Genomic DNA, 19,253 nt, shown 5'->3' with positions numbered 1-19,253 from the left:
GGCGGCTGCTGCCACCAGGCCTGGCAGCAGCCTGGGGCCAGCTCAGCAGTGGGTCCAGAGTCCAGGGGCTGGTGCTGGGCACGCTGACCTGGCCAGGGGAGGCTCTGGGGACACAGAGGGCCCGGGGCACGTGGTCCTCCTCTGCGGAGCCCTCCCACCCCGGCTCAGGGCCACCTTTGCCCAGGTCGCCGTGACACACCAGGGGTAGCAGTACGGTCCCCACGGCCCTCGGACGTAACGTGCCCCTAAGTCCACCTGCTCCCGCCTCCATCAGGAACAGCAGGGCTTCGATTTAGTCACCTCGGTGCCGCAGGCTGAGAGCCACGAATGCATCACGAAGGGGCAGATGCCCCCAAAGCAGCGGCTTCCAGACCCACTGACATCAACTGCCAAAGAAAATGTGACGATTGCCCTCTTCAGTTCTCTCAGAACGGGCTTGGCAAGAGGGTGCTGAACTGGGCTGGGTCCCACCCAGCCCGAGGGCCCGGTACGAGGAGGGTCCCCTCCACCAGCCCATGCCCCCATCACGGCTCGTGGGCCAAAGTTCACGAGGTGGGTCTCCATCCAGCCCCACCAGGAATTCCCAAGCCCTGAGCCCCCGCGGCGTCTGCTAGTCTGGGGACAAGTTTCTGCTCTGGCTCTGCTCACTCCCCACAGCCAGGGGTGGGGGGACTCTGCAGCCCTGACCCCTCGCTCCCGCAGTGCAAGGTATCAGTGAAGGGCTCAACGAACAGAACCAGCGTCAACAGTAAAGAGCAAAGTACGCCCAACAGCAGAGCTCTGCCCCTTTCCTCCTGGAGCAGAATTCCTCTGGGCGACGGTCCCTCCTGCCAAACGCAGCTGCCGCAGAGGCGCAGGGAGCCACCCAGACCCCCGGATCGGCCGGCCTCCCGCGCGCTTCCCGGGGGACCTGCCTGACTCTCCAGCCTCTGCTCCTCCCAGCCCCTCCCCGCCTCCACCCAGGGACCCCGGTCACCTCGGCCTCTTGACCCAGAGCTGCCACCAGCAGAGCGAGCCCCTCACCCCCGAAAGGAATTTTGGGTATCCCACGGGCTGGGGTCCGAGAAGGCTGGGTCTGAACTCTGCAGTGATCCCAGCATCACTGTGCACACCACACACGGGCACGCTAGCGACCCCGTGCGTCCCCCCGCCCCCTGCAGCAGTTTCCCTGTCCATCTCCCAGACACGGATGCAGACCTGCTGCTATGCGGCATCTGAGTAGCCAGGGTCTTCAAGGGCCCACCGCCACCCGGCTCATCCGTAGCCTGTCTGGTGGCTTTAAAAGGGTTGGCATGCCTGGGACACCACGCATGGGGGACAGAGTGGAAAGCCAGGGGTTGCTGGCGTCCTGAGGCCGGGCCCGGAGTCCTGGGGGTCACACACCACTCGCCGCCCGCGGACCATCTACGCTATCCCGGGGCCCTGCAGGGCGTGGCTCCCAGTGGGGGTCCTGCAGGGGTGGGGGGCCCCCTGGCACAGGGCCTGGTAGTGCCTGACAGAGCAAAGCTGGCTGACACGCCTCCCCTCGAGGGCCTGCGGTCCCCTGGGCTGCAGTTCATTGTATTCACTTCCTTCCTTCAACCCGCAAACGCTTGAGTGTGTCACCTGCCAGGACTTGTGTGGGAGCCGGGAATTCAGGACGGAGAGACTGGAGCCTTTCCTCCAGGCTTTTAGGGAAGAGGGAGCTGCCTGCGGGGTGTGAGCTGAGGACGCGGGGCAGGAGCAGGAGTTGGCAAGGTCTTCAGGGGCTGACATTCTGGGTGAATCTTAAAACCCAAAGGAGGAGTTTGCCAGGATGCGTGATGCAAGGGCACGAGAGGGCATCTCTGGCGGAAGGAACGCGTTTGCGAAGGCGCAGGGGAGAAAGGGAGCGGTGAGGACGGAGGCGTGGCAGCCCGGGGGCAGCGGGACCCCTCTCCTGCTCACCCCACCGCCACCCAAGCCAAAGGGAGCTTGCCCTGTTCCTGCCCCAGGGCCTTTGCACGAACCCCCACCCTGCCTGGAACCGCACTCCCTCTCCCTCTCTTCAGGGCTGGCACCGTCTCATCTTCTGGCTCAGCTCCCGCTCATTTCCTCTGGAGGACCGCCTGCACCCCCACCCCCCCCAACCATCCCAGGTGAGGTCGGTCCTTCCCCCGCTCTCCTGCCCCGCCAACCACTGCTGCGTTATCTTCTTGCTGAGGCGTTGATTTCTGCCTCTCTCTGGGACGCCAGCCCCGGAAGGGTCAGGGGCATGCCGGCGCCCAGCACAGGGCCTCTGAGGGGCAAGGAATTTGGCCTGGCCTAGAGGGTGGTCTAGCCTGGCCCAGAGAGAGGTCTTGCTCTAGTTTCTGGAAGGTGATCGTACCCGATAGGATGTCTCTGTTTAGGGAGGGGGCTAACTGCACCCAAAATTCTTAGAGTGGAACTGGCCATGCCAGAAAGACCAACCCTATGATTCTGGTGGTCTTGGGTCATGTCACCTGGAGAGTGAAATCAACCACATGGCAACCAATCAATCAACCAACCAACCAATCAGTCATTTAATGGGGCACCGATAAGGTCTCTGGCCCCGGAGCTTCCCTGGTTGGCAACACTCCGTGTGCGCCGTCACCCGTCACTGGGAGGGGCCGAGTCTGGACTCCACGGGGAGAAGACAATGGTACCGTGTGTCCGGACCCCTCCTGGACCCCGCCCCATGCTGGGCTGCTTTCACTCTGTATCTCCCCCTGCCCCCTGCCGGGATAAACCATAACCGGGGCTGTAACAGTTCTGTGAGTGCTTCAGACACATTAATGAACCTGCGGGCAGCTGTGAGGGCCCCTCGAACTAGCCGCTGGCGTCAGAAGTATGGACGGTCTCGGGACTGTTTGGAGACCCGCTAACTTTGCAGTTGTCCCCAAACTTCCGCAGCCATCAGCGTCCACTGAACAAAGGAAGAGGTCGGCAGGGCCAGTGCGGGAAGGGCCCTGGTCCCACCCAGCAGCTGATCTACCTGTTTACACCTCACCATCGCCAGGCCTCGGGCCACCTGCCCCATGGCCTGGTGGGACTGGCCGGCAAGCCTGCAGACGCAGCCAGCGTCCTCTTAACCGTGTGATGATAGCGCAGAAGCGGGGGGAAAGGCGTCGGAAGAGACTGAATTCCACCCACCTTGCTTTTGTCTTCAGTTCTGGCTGCCTGTCGACACGCCGGGTGCCAGATGGAGGAGCCTGGGGACAGATTCCCAAGAGGGAAGTGTTAGTGTTATTTCCGGAGATGCAGGGGCCGTGCGGAGTGTCAGGAGGAGGGAGCTGGCGTCCACACTCGGACCCTCACTCCCCTTCGTCTGTGCCGGAGTCACAGGTCAGGGCTGGGCCTGGGGCCGATCACGGGGGCTCACAGCCCCACCGGGAAGGGGAGGACATGAAACAGACAGGAAACGCCCCACCACGAGCTGATGCTCCCATGGGGTCCCTCGGAACCCCGGGCACCCAGACGAGGCTTCTCCGAGGAGGGGGTCTGCGGGTGGCTTCTATTCAGAGGCAGGGGAGACAAGAGGGGCTGCCGTGCGACCTGCACCAGCTCCTCTCTGTGCGGGTGGGCAGTGGCCAGGCCCAGCCATGGGCGCAGTGGGGGGCCGGAGCCCAGTGGGACCTGCCTGGGGAACGAGGGCTTGGGGCAGGGCTCTCCTCGGGGACCCCCAGGTGGGAACCTTAGGTGTGGGGTGAAGATGAGGGCTGCAGGCTGGGGGCCCGACCCCGCGCTCACTCGCGGGTGTCTGAGCTGTCTCACTCATGCCGGCCCCGCCGTGGCCCCACAGCTACAGGCGCCCCCCTCAAGGTAACAGGTCACCAAGCGTCCCAAGGACCCCAAGGGCCCTTCTCTTTTCTAATTCAAACTCGACCTCCCCGAGTCTCAGAGTTTTCCCACCTGCACACAGGGCCGACAATAACCCTACCTGTTCAGGCCTTTAGCAGAATTTAATATAACTAAATAGGAGTAATAACTTCAGGGCCCAGAGCGCTTGCTTCCCCCCTCGGGCCTCCCTGAACCTCAGCCCGGCCCCCTTTCTCCCTCCGTCCACCCGTACTCCGCTCACGCACCCTCTGCGGGTGGCCACGGCTGCCGTGTCCGCGTTTACATCCACCGCTGCCAGGACAGCCCATGCCCCGCGTGGAGGTGGGAGCCTTGTCCATCCCATTCTCACATCCCCCGAACAAGCCACACAGAGTGGGCGTAGTAGGGGCCCGGCACACAGCAGGGGCTTCAACGTGTGGTGGCAGGAAGGAGCTGCACCCCATTTCCGCCTGCAAAGCCTCCGGGTCACGTGAGTTAACGCCGGGGAAGGGAACTTATTTCTGCTCCTCCCTGGGAAAATATCTGCTCCAACCCGGAGCTCCCAGAGAGACCGGGCCTCGGTTGGTTTGTGCGTAAGCTTTTCTTTTTTTAAAACATTGTGTATGATTACAAAGGTAATCGCTGTTTTTTTGATTAAAATTTAAACAAGCCTAAAAAAGAATATATAGGAAAATTAAAATCATCGGTAACCTCCTACCCACTTTGGGTCGGGCTGTCTTGCAGCGTACACATACATATTAAATACAACATAGGTGCACAGTTTTGTATCCTGCGATTTTTGCTTAAAAGTGTCTTAGTAGTTCTCCACGTAATTAAATATCAAAACTGTAACCTTAAGGGCTGCATAATATTGCATTGTACGGATTGATGAGGACGTCTCTATCTGCTCCTTGCCTGTTAGTTCCAAAGTTTTATTTCTAAATAAAGTTGCAGGGAGGGATTTCCCTGGTGGCGCAGTGGTTGAGAATCCGCCTGCCAATGCAGGGGACACGGGTTCGAGCCCTGGTCCAGGAAGATCCCACATGCCGCAGAGTGATCCCACATGCCGTGCTCCACAACTACTGAGCCTGCGTTCTAGAGCCCGTGGGCCACAACTACTACGCCCACGTGCCACAACTACTGAAGCCCGCATGCCTAGAGCCTGTGCTCCACAACAAGAGAAGCCACCGCGATGAGAAGCCAGCGCACCGCAACTGCATCGAAGAGTAGACCCCACTCGCCGCAACTAGAGAAAGCCCACGTGTAGCAACGAAGACCCTACGCAGCCAAATAAATAAGTAAATTTATATTAAAAAAAAAAGTTGCGGAGAGTCCATTGTACATGAGTTCCACCCCATCTCTCTGATTTACTTGAGGGCTTCCTAAAAGTGGGGTCTTGGCTCAGAGGGTGTGGGCATTTTTTTTTTTTTTTTTGCGGTACGCGGGCCTCTCACTGTTGCGGCCTCTCCCGCTGCGGAGCACAGGCTCCGGGACGCGCAGGCTCAGCAGCCATGGCTCACGGGCCCAGCCGCTCCGCGGCATGTGGGATCCTCCCGGACCGGGGCACGAACCCGCGTCCCCTGCATCGGCAGGCGGACTCTCACCCACTGCGCCACCAGGGGAGCCCGGGTGTGGGCATTTTGAAGGCTCTTGGGGCATCTTGGCAATTCCCCAGTTTTCGCCCACGAGCCAGGTAAGACGCCCGTTTCCTCCAATCCCCACAGCATGGGGATGTGTCTTTCCTTTTAACCCTCATCCACCCAGTGGGAAAAATAACATCAACGCGTTATTTTAATCTGGGTCTCCCTGATAATTAGCGAGAGTCAGACCCCCCCGCCTATGTTCACTGAGTCTGCAGACAGGAAGGTGCGTCCAGGGCTGGGTGGCAGTGCTGGTATTTGGCGGGGGGGCACCTCATCTCCCTCGGAGGCCAAAGGGCTCTCCGGGACCTCTGCTCCTTGCAGCTTTTGCTGCATGGGATTCAGCCGTCAAATACGCCCTCCTGAAGCCCCAGCATCCAGGTGGACCAGGCAGAGGGTCTCGGGGTGTCCGTGCAGGGCAGGGCCAGAGCCCCAAAGGGGCCCCTCACCGTGGGACTCTGGTGCTCCGTGGAGTGGGGCGTGAAAAATCACCGACCGGGTCTGAACCCTTCCGGCACAGACTGGGAGGCGACGGGATGGGCTGCGACATCCCACAGAAAGTCAGGGCAGGTCCCGCATCAGGAACAGGGAGCCCAGAGCCATGAAGAGCATCTTTGTTCTGAGACTGGGTCCCCTTGATGGCCAGCTCGCGTCCCCAAGCTGCCCGCTCGATGCCACTGTGCCAGGCGTCAGTACGTCCTGAAGGTGCCACTTACAGTGGGCGTGGGCGCCTCGGGCAGGGTGACCCCTCCCCACCCAGACGTACGTAAAGGACCCCTTTCATAAGCTCTCAAGACTGAAGAACAAGAGGGGACGCTGGGGACCAGGCAGTCCTGGCTGACGTCACCCCACGAGGTTCAGTCTCAGAAAGGGAGGCCTGTGTGACACACGGCCCCAGAAGGACGCCGGGTGAGGTCATCCAATGGTCCGTCTGGCCCTACTCAGCTTGCCTCCGGGGTCACGGAGACACTGACGTCCTTGAAAAGACAATGTGACTACAGAGACAGGGGGTCTCAGCATCTAACCCAACCCACCCAGGCCCCTCGGGGAAGGCCTTCAACCTGCGAGCCCAGTGTCAGCGAGGGCACTGGGGAGCCTCAGCCCCACCACTGACTTTGCATCTAGGCCGCTGGCCTGTCTTCAGCAGGAATCCTTCTCGGCCTTTCCTCTTGGTAATTTTCCACCCACCCGTCCCCCCCTAATCCCCACCCCCTCCTTGGCTATAAATCCCCCGTCCTTGTGAATTCGGAGTTGGCCTGACTCCCCTCCCACCTTCTGCCATGTCCTGAATATACCGTCTTCCTACCGTTTTGACAAGTGTCCAAATAATCTTTCTTCATCAAGGCTTGGGAATGAATAAGCCACAGGGATGGGGTGGGTCTTCAAGGTGATAAAACTAAGTGCAGCTCGAAGGAGAACTCCTAGCACCCCGGTGAATAAACACGTAAAGCAATAGCTGGGAGCTGGGTGCTCCGGTCTGAGCGTGGGTGCAATTTTTTGAACAAAAGCGGCAACGAGCTGAACAGGGTCACTGCAGGAGGGAGGGGGCAACTGGCTGTCACCTGCTGCTTCTCCGGGTCTGGTGGCCACAGGACGCCTCGCCTTTATTCTATTATTATTTTTATTTTAATGGTGAATGGGTTGGGGATTTCCCATGAAATGCCACGAAATGGGTTAGAAGGTTGGCTATGTTTTTCTCCAGAACTCTCTTTACCGACACTTTGGCGACTCCCTTGACCAGGAGAAAAGCCTCAGGAGCGGCCCGTGGTCTCCACGCTCCCTCACCAATCAAGGGAGGGTAGTGCGGGGGAAAGCCCTGAGACATGGACCCTGGGTTGAGGGGCTTTCAGGACAGGCTTGAAACGACCACAGACCACATCCACTTCCGTTTGGCTGCTGGGACCCAAATTTCCAACACTCCTGCATCTTGCTCTTGAATTTGGCCTTTCTCTTATCGCGTCCATCTCAGGTTCACGGACATCACGTGGATGGACGATGCAAAACCGGGCAGGCTGTCACTCTGCCGACTCTGGCAGGTGCTCCGTGGGGAGAGCCTGCTGGGCCCTGGACCCCCATCCCTGCTGGGGGGTGGCGTTCCCTAACTAGCGGGAAAGCTCGCTGACACGCCAGAGCACACCCGGCACAGGGCGTGGGCCCGGGGGCCGCCTGTTTGGTGCCCTCGGGTCCCGAGCAGCACGCTCTCTCCTTCTTACCTTGCAGATACATCTCCTCGCCTTCTGCGAACATCCGGCCACACCCGACACATAGCGCACACAGAGGGTGGAAGTGCTTCTCCCCCGCCTGGAAAAAGCACAAAGCACAGGCGTTTCTGCTCAGGGCACGGCGTGTCCTCACGCAGGTGCTCAGGTGAGGCAGGAAGGCGGGCTGTGTGGTGGAGAGCCCACACTCAGGGGGATGGGATGGGACCGGTGGTGCCCCAGGCCATCCAGGGTGTGTGAATGTGGCCTCTGCCCGCTGGGGCCACGCCTGGGAGCAGAGACCGGCCTCCGGGAGAGCAGCTGTGTCGCCAGCTCCTCCCAGCTCAGCGGTGGATGGGTCTGCCCCACCCACGAGGCAGAGGGGGGCCAGGTCCCATGCACCTCTGTATCTTGGTGGGGCGGGGAGGGAGGACCTAACATTATTTCCCCAGATGGAGGGACAAGACAGGTGGGGTGAAAGTGATAGATCATTTTCTTTTTGTCTCTCTGTATCGCTCAGTTTTCTCAAGGAGCGTTTTGCAGTTTTTATCATTCTTGAAACCCATTCAAATCGATTAAAATATTAATACCGAAATAACCAAAACAAAGGACACTGGCAAGTTTGGCTTATTTCTACACGGTGTCTTCAGCATGACTGTACACTGACCTTCACCTGGGTTGGGTGTGGCTGCAGCCTGCTGCTAGATGTGGATGTAACCCCCTCACTCTTTCCTGAGATGCGAAGGTTAATCACCGCTCTCCGAAACTGAATTAGTAATACTCTCCTGAATCAGTAACGGGGTGCAAATTCATTACAAGCACCTCACTTTCCTTCCCCTTCCCCACCGGTGCCTTCCGTGCAAACCAGGCCCGAGGGGACCCCTGAGTATCAGGGAGGAAGAATCCGGAACAGACTCCCTTCCTGCGTGTGGGACCGGAGGTGTCAGTCTGCGTGGCCCACACGTGTCTCCAGGCAAAGGGATGCTTGGGGAAGCGTGAGAATGCCGAGTGCTCAGTCCTGCCGGCTCTGCGGCCTCCAGGCCTTTGCACCTGCAGCCCCTTCCACCAGGACTGCCCTCCCCACTCTCCCACCCGGGACCACCTGGAATGTTCCCGATCTCATCTCCAACGCCACCTCCTCTTGGAAGCTTCCCCTGATTGCTTCTCTGCTCTGGGCTCCCACAGCCCCATTTTCACAGGGTTTGACAATTATTTCGGGTGAGTCTTCCCCGCTAGACAGTGAGCCTCCGAGGGCAGGGCCTGGCACGGGGCCACTGCAGGAACCCCTAGTCTCAGGAATCTATCTGGGGAGCAGGTCACATTGCAGCACTGGGCCCAGGCAGAGTGAGGGTGAAGCTGCCACTTCAGCCTTAAAATGCCGAGCGGTCAGAGCAGCTCCGTCCTTGAGGTACAAACAGGGGATTGGAACAGCGCTGTAGCTTTAACAGAAACCACCTGCTGTCAGGTCCCAGGTGTCAACTGAGGACTCACGTGCTTTAAACATCGTGACCTCTGGCCTGTCCTCACGCCTTCCTCAGGCAGGCACCCCCTTCACTCTGGGTCGGGGGGACAACCCACCCTCATGACATCAAACAGCAGGAGTTCTGTGACAGCCACTTGGGGGAGAAAGCACACACATGTCTACACGTGAGTCAGGTGGAGAGAGAAAGCCGTGGGGAGAGTCTGTAAGAGGACAGGCTTGAAACCCCAGCCCGACCAATGAGAATTAAGGCTGAGCAGAGAAACAGCCCTGCGGCCACCGCCAGGGCCCGGCCCAGCGTCCGCACTCTTCCCTCTGGAAAGCACCCCCAACCCGGCAGCCGGCAGACGCCCCAGCAGCGACGGGGACACTGCTTATTTCTACAGGGAGAGGCAAGAAGCCGCTTCACACACTGACTGGTCTTCATCCTGTGACAGCCTGTGAGGTTCATGACTACCTTTGTTTCCACCAGGGCACAGAGAGGTGGAGGAAGCTGAGCAAGGTCACACAGCAGGAGGGGGTGGAGCCAGGCTTGGCGCCCAGGGGTCTGGCCTTTGTGGCCTCTGTCCCCAGCCGGAGGGGGGTCCCTGACTCTGTGGTGTGCACCCATGCCCACGCACCCCCAAATCCCACACCCTGAGCAATCAACTTGGAAGCCTAGAACAGACTCAAGGCCGAGGAAGGAAACCAGACACCGCGGAGCCGATTCCATTTTTACAAAGTTCAAAACGAGGCAAATGAATCTATACGGTCAGAGTCAGGGTGGTGGCTGCGTTGGGGGCCCCAGGGGGCTGCCTGGGGTGCGGGGCATGTGTTTTCTTGGTCTGGGTGCTGGTGGCTTGGGTGTGTCCAGTGTGTGAGATTCATGGACTCCTCTGTGTGTTACATGCCAGTAAGAGAGTTCTCCCACAGAAGTATAAAACCACAGAAGAAAACACAGGGGTATATTTTGCTGACCCCAGATTTGTCCGTGGATTTTCAGATATGACACGGAAAGCGTGAGCCGCAACAACACAATAGATAAGTTGGACTTCATAAAAATTAACAACTTTTGTGCATCAAAGGACGTTATCAAGAAAGTGAAAAGACAAACTATAGAATGGGAGACAATATTTGCAAATCACAGATCTGATAAGGGTTTAGGATCAGAATATGTAAAGAGCTCTTACAGCTCAACAACAAAAAGACAAACAGTCCAGTTAAAAAATAGGCAAACGGCTTGGACGGACATTTTTTCCCCAAAGAAGACACAGGAACGGCCAAGAAGCAAATCAGAGATGCTCAGCATGACTGTCATTCAGGAAAAGCAAATCCAAGCGACAATGAGACACCACCTCACACCCACGAGGGCGACTGTAATTAAAACAAAATGGAGAATAACAAGTGCTAGTGAGGATACGGAGAAACTGGAACCCTTGCACATCGGTGGTGGGGATGTAAAACGGTGCAGCCACTGTGGAAAACACTGTCAGTGCCTCCAAAAGTTAAACACAGAACTACCATACAACCCAGCGATTCCACTCCTAGGTATTTAGGAAAAAGGAAGAGAACAAGAGAGATAAAAACCTGGGTCCACACAATAACGCGCACGTAAATCTTCACAGCAGCGTTATTCCCAGTAGCCAGAAGGTGGAACCCGCCCAAATGTCCAAATGTGAGTGTGATAAACACAACGGCAGATTGTTCAGCCATGAAAAGCCACGTGGGGCCCCCAGGATGTCTTATAAGGACACTCGTGTCCTTACAAGATGAGACAGCAGAGCTCTCTGCCACGGGAGGACACAGGGAGAAGGTGACAATCTCCAAGCCAGGAACCCAGTGCACTGGCACCTTGATCTCGGACTTCCAGCCTCTAGAGCCGTTGTTTAAGCCTCGCAGTTCATAGCACAGCAGCCCAAGCCGACTGAGACAGGCTCACGAAGTCCAAAATAAAAGTGTCCTCACCCCTTGCATCAACCCCCATTGCTGCTCTGCTCTGTCTCGCAGTGGCCACGGTGGCCGGGGCGTTCCACGCGATCGGAACCCAGCAGCAGCCCCTGCTCCGTCAGAGCCCTTTCCTCCCTACAACTGTCCTGGAAGGGCCTCAGTCATCTGTGCCGTCACCCCAGCCCCCAGCCCGGGAGGCAGCGCAGCCCCTTACCCAGGTGGGACTCAAGATGGCGCAGATTTTGAAAGTGTATCAAAAGCCCATGAGATTTTGCGGTGCGTGGTTTGAAAACGATGTCTTGTGCCTTCTGACAAGCGGCTGTCATCTTTAATCAGACAGAACCAGGCTCGTTAGGAACGCAGCCTCCGGGGGCACAGAGCGAGCGCTGTTCCTCAGCGGTACCCAGGCAGAGTGGAGGGCACTGAGCGCGGCCCGACCGTGGACATTAGGGACCGGCTTGGCAGTGTCTCTGGGCTGCAGAAACTCCCTCCCCTCCCTGCAGAGACGAGCAGCCAACCCCTCCCCCCTCCCCCAGCTGTGGGAAGCACGGAGGGATGGGCCTTCCCTACCCCATGGGAAGCAGGCACCCCCTTTTCCTCCCTAAAGCCATCCATGGCCTCTTCCATTCCCTGGAGCAGCGGCTGTGCCTCCGCCTGCTTTGGGGCCCTCCCCTGGGTCCCCGCTGCAGGGCACACATCCCCCAGCCCAGCTCCCAGGGGCTGCTCCGGGCACAGCCCCCAGTTTGAAGCTTTAGTCTCCTTCGTGAATGACCAGAACTGGAACCAGGATCTTGAAAGCCCTGATCTCCAGGGCACACGGATCAAATGAAATTTACCGAGAAGCTAATCAAGATCTGTAGCAGGAAGGATGCAGTCGGGGGAGGGGGGAGCATCTGGCAGCCCTCCCAGCTCTGTGCCATGTCAGCAAAGACCCTCCCCAGAACCCCTGACTCAGCCCTGCCCCCTCCCCATTGCTGACGCCACAGGCCTCGGGACAGGCTCGCTCTGGACTCGGGGTCTTGGGGGACCACATGGAGGCTGGCGTGGCTCCCTGACTGTGTTTGGGCTCTGTTCCTCTCTCTCCCCCAGCTCCAGGACTCGGGTGACCGCTCCAGGACTAAGCCTTGTCCCCTCGTTCTCTGCTGTCCCAGGCCCTAGAGCAGAGCTGCACGCAGAGGGGCTGTCCCATAAAGATGTTCTGAACGAGAAAACAGTACCCACCAGGCATGCACAACGGGGTCCTAGAGGACGGGGGGTTCTGCCCAGTGAGCGTGGGAGCAGCGAAGTGACATACTCCACCTCCAGGCACGTCAGCTATCAAGGCTCTGAGAAGTCCTGCAGTAAGGACGCCGGTGTGGCGCCCTTGCCAGGCTTCCTCAACCCAGATGCCCGGGATGTGCTGACGGACCGATGGTTAAGGACCAGGACAGAGCACCCTGGTCCTCGCTGGGTGCTGAGCAGGGCGTGGCGTCAGGCTGAAGGCAAGTCCACGTGTGTCTCTGTGTGTCTCTGTGTGTGTGTGTGTGAGTCTGTATGCGTGTGCATTTTTGTGTCCCTGTGTGTGTCTCTATGTGTGTGTATCTGTGTATTTGTGTGTCTGTATCCGTGTGTATCTCTGTGTCTCTGTGTGTGTCTGTGTCTATGTGTGTAAGTTTGTGAGTATTTCTGTGTCCGTGTGTCTGTGTGTGTCTTCGTATGTGTCCGTGTGTCTGTCTTCGTGTGTGTGTGTGTGTCCGTGTGTCTGTCTTTGTGTGTGTGTGCGTCCGTGTGTCTTGTGTGTGTGTGTGTCCGTGTGTGTGTCTTTGTGTGTGTCCGTGTGTCTGTGTGTGTCTTTGTGTGTGTCCGTGTGTCTGTGCGTGTCTTTGTGTGTATGTGCGTCCGTGTGTCTGTGTGTGTCTTCGTGTGTGTCCGTGTGTCTGTCTTCGTGTGTGTGTGCGTCCGTGTGTCTGTGCGTGTCTTTGTGTGTGTGTGTGTCCGTGTGTCTGTGTGTGTCTTTGTGTGTGTGTGTCCGTGTGTCTGTGTGTGTCTTTGTGTGTGTGTGTGTCCGTGTGTCTTTGTGTGTGTGTCTGTGTGTGTCTTTGTGTGTGTGTGTGTCTGTGTGTGTCTTTGTGTGCGTCCGTGTGTCTGTGTGTGTCTTTGTGTGTGTGTGCGTCCGTGTGTCTGTGTGTCTTCGTGTGCATGTGTGTGTGTCTGTCTTTGTGTGTGTCCGTGTGTCTGTGCGTGTCTGTGTGTGTGTGTGTGTGTCCGTGTGTCTGTGCGTGTCTTTGTGTGTGTGTGTGTCTTTGTGTGTGTGTGCGTCCGTGTGTCTGTGTGTGTCTTTGTGTGTGTGTGCATCCGTGTGTCTGTGGGTGTCTTTGTGTGTGTGTGCGTCCGTGTGTCTGTGCATGTCTTTGTGTGTCTGTGTGTGTCTTCGTGTGTGTGTGCGTCCGTGTGTCTGTGTGTGTGCACATGATCCAGAAGGATGAAGTCTAAATGCTAACGGTAGTTTTCCTGGGTGATGACATTCATTATAGATGATTTTTCTTTTAGGATAAACAGGTATTCCCTCTGAGAGTGTTTTTAAAATAAACACGTTCATTAAGTTTTAAGAAGGGAGCGAGAAGCTGGGGTCTTGGGAAGCTGACTTCACCTCTGTCCTTAGGAAACGCCTTTATTTGTTTGGAACTCAGGGTTTGTTTTCTCCCAGTGATAAAAGTCCTGCTGGCTTAGGAGGGTGAAAAGTGCCAAGGAGAAAAGAAAAGAGGAAGAAATAAACACACCAGCGTAGGGAGTCGCAGGAGAGGGTCCATTTGAAATGGAGAAACTATCAGCTGGCCGCCCCCCTCCCTCCAGGGCTCCTCCAGGTCAGGCAGGGGGACCCCTGCCACCGTCCTCACCGGGAACTCCGCCCCCAGGCCAGGCTGGGACACAGTGAGCCTTCAGGAAGGTGAGTAGTGGATGGAGAAGGGAAGGAAGGGAAGAAGGAGGGAGGGAGGGAGGGAAGCACAGAGGAAGGAACAAAGGGAGGGAGGGATTAATTAGTGGTCCCAGGGGGACCCTGGGCTTCTTGTTACCATGGAGACAGCCAGGCTGCAGGAGGCAGGTGGGGCTCAGACAGAGGCCCCGCCAGGGTTATAAGGAGGATGGGGCTGGCCAAGACGCACCCCATTCCCCGCCCCCGCCCACCTGTTCCTGCTAATACTGTGAGAACCAGTAGAGAACAACGTGATGGCGGGGACTCAGCCAGGGACCCCCTCTCACTCAACACCCCCTCCGCTCGTCCAGCCCTGGGCTGGTTGATCTGCTTAGACCACCGTCCCCTGGCAATGCACAGCCACCTTCCAGCTCTCTCCGTGGAGAGACTCCATCCCCAGGAGCCAGCACTGCAGCAGGGCTGCTCCCAGCCCCCTACCTCTGCTCCTTGCCCTGCCCCCCCCACCCCAGCCAGCCAACCCCGCGACGGGGAGGGGGCTTGTGTCAGCCCCTCCCAGGTCCCCACCGGACCCAGGACGCTCCCGGCATGGAGCTGGCTCATCAGGACAGACACCCCAGACACGCAGGATGCGAGACAACGTGCAGTGGAGGATGTTAAATATTTCGAGTGGCAGAGGGAGTGGGGGGGCTGCACTACCGCCAAATGCACACCTCACGGCGGGCGCCCCGCGCAGGTTGGCCCCGGGCCCGGCGCATGCAGACGCGCACAGACTGAGGGCTCCCGCAGGGGCGGGGAAGAGGCCCGGGCTGCTCCCCTACTCCAGCACCTTGGGAGGCAGAGCCGGTGGGGTGGCAGGTGCCTTGGGGGCCTTGCACCTGGCTGATCTGCCCCGCTCCCTGCAATCCCACCCACCTGCAGCCAGTGTGGCGTCCCCATCGGCCCAGAGAGCTTCCTACCTGCACGGGGTCCTGGCGCCACAGCCCAGTCGGAGCAGTCGGCCCCTCGGCCCCTGTCTAGCCCTGCTCCCGGGACAGGCTGGCAGGAACAGGCAGTGTGGCCGTGAGGACGGGGGCAGAGAGCGGGGGCACAGAGATGCCCTCACCCTCCAGCCAGCGGTCTGGATCCTTCTCTTTCCTTTTCAGGTCCTGTCCCCTGCCACCTGCCGGCCCTCAAGAGCCCACTGCACGCCCAGCGGGGTCCTAGCACGGCGGCTGCTCCCTTCCGTGGAGCCGGCTTGTCCCCGCCCGCCTGCCTGCAGCTGCCGCCTCGCTGGGGAGGAACCTCAGAGCTGTGCAGGTCCCGCTGACTCAACTGCCACACACCGCGGAGCTCGCCGCCCGCAGAGGCGAAAACAAAAGCATTCATCTTCCCTGGGAGGCTCTTTATCCTCCAGCCCCCATCAGCTACCTCGTGGCCGGCACTGAGCTGGGGGACACTCCGCAGACACGACCCCTCGGATCCCCGAGGAGGGTCTGGTGACCGGGCCGCCAGGGCCGGGGCTGGCGTGTCCCGCCCACCCCAAAGGGTGCCGGAAGCGGGCCAGGCTACAGTCACACACCTGTGGCGACAACTGCTCAGCCCACAGAGCCTAAGATGCTGCCCGCTAAGGCCATCAGGTATCGCAGCGTGGCGGGAAACAGCACACAGCAACACCTACGCAGGGGGAGGCCAGGCGGTCGGGCCAAGAACAGGCACCGGGAGCCCGGCTGGGCCTCCTGGGCTCGGCACACGCTCTCCCAGACACACAGACACAAGCCCACAGAGTGAGGGCACCAAGCAGGGTGGGAGGGGGCCGGCGCTCTGGGGAGCGGCTTGAAGAGACGGTGCAGCGGCTGGCGGACCTGGACAGGTGAGGGTGACAGGTTTCTAGTCTCTTTAAACGGGGGCGACTTGAGCTGTTTCAACAAGCCACCAGGAGGATGCCTTGTGGCCCCCAGGGAGGAAAGGAGATGGCAGGGTGAGGCTCCAGAGGAGGCGGGCGGGGTTCGGACCGGAGCACAGGCTGGGGGCTGTGGCTGGGAGGAGAGACAGAGCCTCCGTCAGGAAGGGCAGGAGCGGGTGGGGTAGAGGCTTTGCAGACAGCCCTGAGTGGCGTCTGACCCTCTCTCTGTTAAGTCTTAGACAAGGTCATTGTGGCTGGCCGGCTGCGGTGGGAGGGCAGCAGCCCAGGAGAGCGAGGGAGGTCTGGAACAGTCTTTTGGGGGAACAGAGAGCAACAGGCTTGAACCGCCAGGCACTGCGGCAGGTGGGGCCCTGGCCGGGGGATCCTCCAGGAGCCTCGGTGCTGCTGCCGGAGGGGGCGGCTGCCCAGACTCCCCCAGGGCAGGGTCTGCAGCAGGGTCTGGGTGAGGAGAGAGCCCTGGAGAGACGGGAGGGCCAGGTGACACGTCACCGTGGGGTACGGCGGGAGGACGCATCCTTCATGCACGTTCGGAGGATGGGGGTACAAACATGAGGCGTGATCACCACCCCAGAAAAACATACAAGATATTCATCAGATGAGATGGCAACAGTCTCATCACGTGACCACCCGCCCAACTCCGTCAGAAAGACATGGAGCCCCCAGTGTAGAAACAGGCGATGCTGACGGAAGATAACTGAAATGCAAGAACTCTGATTGGCTAAAAATGACAAAGAAGACCCGGCACCACTAGGGGTGGGAGGGAAGCAAACAGCAGCGAGGCCCCACGTTCTCCCCTATCAGCTCGACACAGGATTTCATAAAGATTACACCCAGGGTGGGAGATGGGAAAGATCGCGCTCTGTTGATAAGCACATAAATCAGAATAAACTTTCTGGAAAGCAATTTATGTGTCAAGAACCCTTACAAAGTTCATGGTTGTTGGCTCAGTTTCTATACTTCTGTGAATGAATCTTAAGGAAAACTAGAAATGCAATAAAAAAAGATGTTCATCTCAGTGTTATTTATCGTAGTAAAAAAGTGGAAAACGGTGTTATGTCCAACAATGAATGATCAGCCTAAAACATTCTGGTCTACTCCTACAAGGAAATACGATGCAACACTGAAACACTCTTGTGTGTGATGCACCTGGAAATGTTATCTTGTGAGACAGATTCAATCACAGAGGACCCCACAGAGCCGATGATTCCATCTATATGATGCGTCCAGAACAGGGAACTCTACAGACCCAAGTAGATTGGTGGCTGCCACGGGCTCAGGGTGTAGGGGAGGAACAGCTAAGGGGTACAGGCTTCTTCTTGAGGTGATGAGAACGTCCTAAAATGGACTGTGGGGATGGGTGCACAGCTCTGTGAAGATACTAAAAACCACCGAATCACACACTTTATGCGGGTGAATTGCGTGGTGTGTGAACTATATTCCAATAAGGCTGTTTACAAAAAGACCCATAAAACACAAAACAAAAACATAGGAACCTATTAAATAGGACATGGGAGTTGAAAAAAAATCAGGATATAATGTATAAATGGTGTGATGCCAACTCTGACATGTGGAGAGAGAAAAAACTGGAAGGAATCCAGCCAAAAAGTTCAGCTAAATATGATCGCATGTCAGTGACTTCCCCCCTTATTTGTGCTTTGCAAACTCTCTACAGTCAATGAGGGTGTAATCCCAGCCCCCCCGCAGGGACCTCTGGGCGTAGAAGGGCACAGCTCTGCACAGAGCCTGGGACCATTCCCGCTGTGGCATCTGGGAAATGGGGAGATGGTGGGGAGGGCCTCACTGCCCCTGGGTGGGTGTGGCCACCCCCTTCCCCTCCCCGCTACCTGGAGCTGAGGCCCTGGGGCAACTCTCTCCCGGCAGCTCTGATGTCAAGTGTAATTTCAAGAAAAGCAGCTCAGTGCTCAACGTGCAATTCACCAAGGCATTCTGAGCCCGCTAAGACTGGGCTCTAGCTGTGGGGCGGGCAGCGCAGGAGTCCTCGGGGATGCGGGGATGCCCAGCCCTTCCTGGCTGGCCTCACGGCCTCGGGCCTCAAGTCCAGCCTCAGCAGCAGCCTCTAGTATGCAAATCCGACCCAGGCTGTCCAGGGTTCAGAAGCCCTTGTCTGGGAGGGTGGCCTGGGCCCCGCAGCCTCAGACCCCAACCTGTCTTCCCACCCCCAGAGGCTGCTTCTGTGACCTCCTTGGAAAAGGCTCCCAGGCCCCTTGGCTGGGTCAGGGCCCCTCCTCTCCCACTGCTCTGCCCCCTCCCCACCCCCCAGGTCCTCTGGTTACCTCTGCCCTCCCCAACAGACCATACGCTCGCCGAGGGATGGCCCATCCAGCCGCCCCAGCGCAGAGCCCAGGAGGGGCTGCAGAGTGGGGTGGGGGGGCCGGCTGGGCCAGAGCATCAGGGGGTGGGTTTGGTTCTGTGCACCCCATGGAATTGATCTCACTGAACAAATGTAGCCAAGTGCATAACACGTGTTATTTTCACAAAGGGACACACCCATGTAACTACCACCCAGACCAAGAAACGCACCTGTCAGCACCCCAGAAATGCCCCAACCTGAAATCGCTGGGCGACCTGCCCGCCCCCGGGGACCCCGCCCTGCCTCCCAGGCTCCCTGTGCAACCCGCCAAGCCTCAGATTTCCCATCTAGATGCCAAAGGGCTGAACCAGGATCGCAAGTTCTTCCCACCTCTCTGTCAACGTGTAAAGGGCACAGGTGAGAGAGTGTTGCAGGGGAATATTCCTGGAGGAGGTGGCACTCACTGGGCAGACCCTGGAAGGTGCCCTCTGGCAGAGCTGGGAGGCAGAGGCTCAGGGGTGCGGGTTCCTGCACAAACATACACCCCAGACGCCACGAGAGGCACCTTCTTATCCTCTCTGTTAACTCCTAGGGGGCGGGCAGACCCCCGTGCCCAGAGAAGAACTTAGAGCGGGCGAGGGTCATGCCTGCAGCCTCCAGGCGGCCTCCTTACCTCCAGCACGTGCCCCGTGATGTACTTCTCACAGCCATCGCAGCGGATCCCGAACTTGCTGTGATAGTCCGCCTCACAGTAGGGCAGCCCATCCCTGCAACAGAGCCGGCAGTCAGGACGGCGGGGGCACCCCCAGGACCCCCAAGCCCTCAGAGTCCTCGCCAACGAGAGCGGCCACGTCCAAGGGGCAAACGCCCACTTCCTCCTACTCTGGGTAACAGCACAGCCCTTGAACAGCGTGTATGGGGCACTTACAGGCACCAGCACGGCCCCTCGGTCATCAGGGCAGCCCCAAGAGAAATACCACAAAGATCGTCCCATTTCACAGGTGGACAAACTGAGGTGCCAGAGGTGGGGCCGCCCGCCCAGGGGGCGAGCGAGGGCTGGTGGAGGGCTCCAAAGCCTGAGCG

General features: G+C 58.6%; 1 protein-coding gene across 30 annotated transcripts in view; it reads right to left on the bottom strand.

The window, feature by feature from the left end:
- Positions 1-19,253, bottom strand: part of ABLIM2 (actin binding LIM protein family member 2) — a 150,808-nt gene that overhangs the window by 66,672 nt on the left and 64,883 nt on the right. For all 30 annotated transcript variants that reach the window (XR_010942828.1, XR_010942826.1, XR_010942831.1 and 27 more), the window contains 3 exons: positions 18,844-18,937; positions 7,652-7,739; positions 3,133-3,191 (listed from right to left, as the gene is read on the bottom strand). Coding sequence is in view for 22 of the 30 variants with exons in the window: in XM_067735003.1 (XP_067591104.1) it covers positions 3,133-3,191; positions 7,652-7,739; positions 18,844-18,937 (241 nt within the window). In the remaining 8 variants the exon portion in view is untranslated. The remainder of the gene's footprint in view (positions 1-3,132; positions 3,192-7,651; positions 7,740-18,843; positions 18,938-19,253) is intronic.

Source organism: Pseudorca crassidens, chromosome 4 (genome assembly GCF_039906515.1).
Source record: "Pseudorca crassidens isolate mPseCra1 chromosome 4, mPseCra1.hap1, whole genome shotgun sequence".
NCBI classification, from domain to species: domain Eukaryota; kingdom Metazoa; phylum Chordata; class Mammalia; order Artiodactyla; family Delphinidae; genus Pseudorca; species Pseudorca crassidens.
Note: the sequence above shows the minus strand (reverse complement) of the source record. Positions and strands in the feature narration are given on the sequence as shown.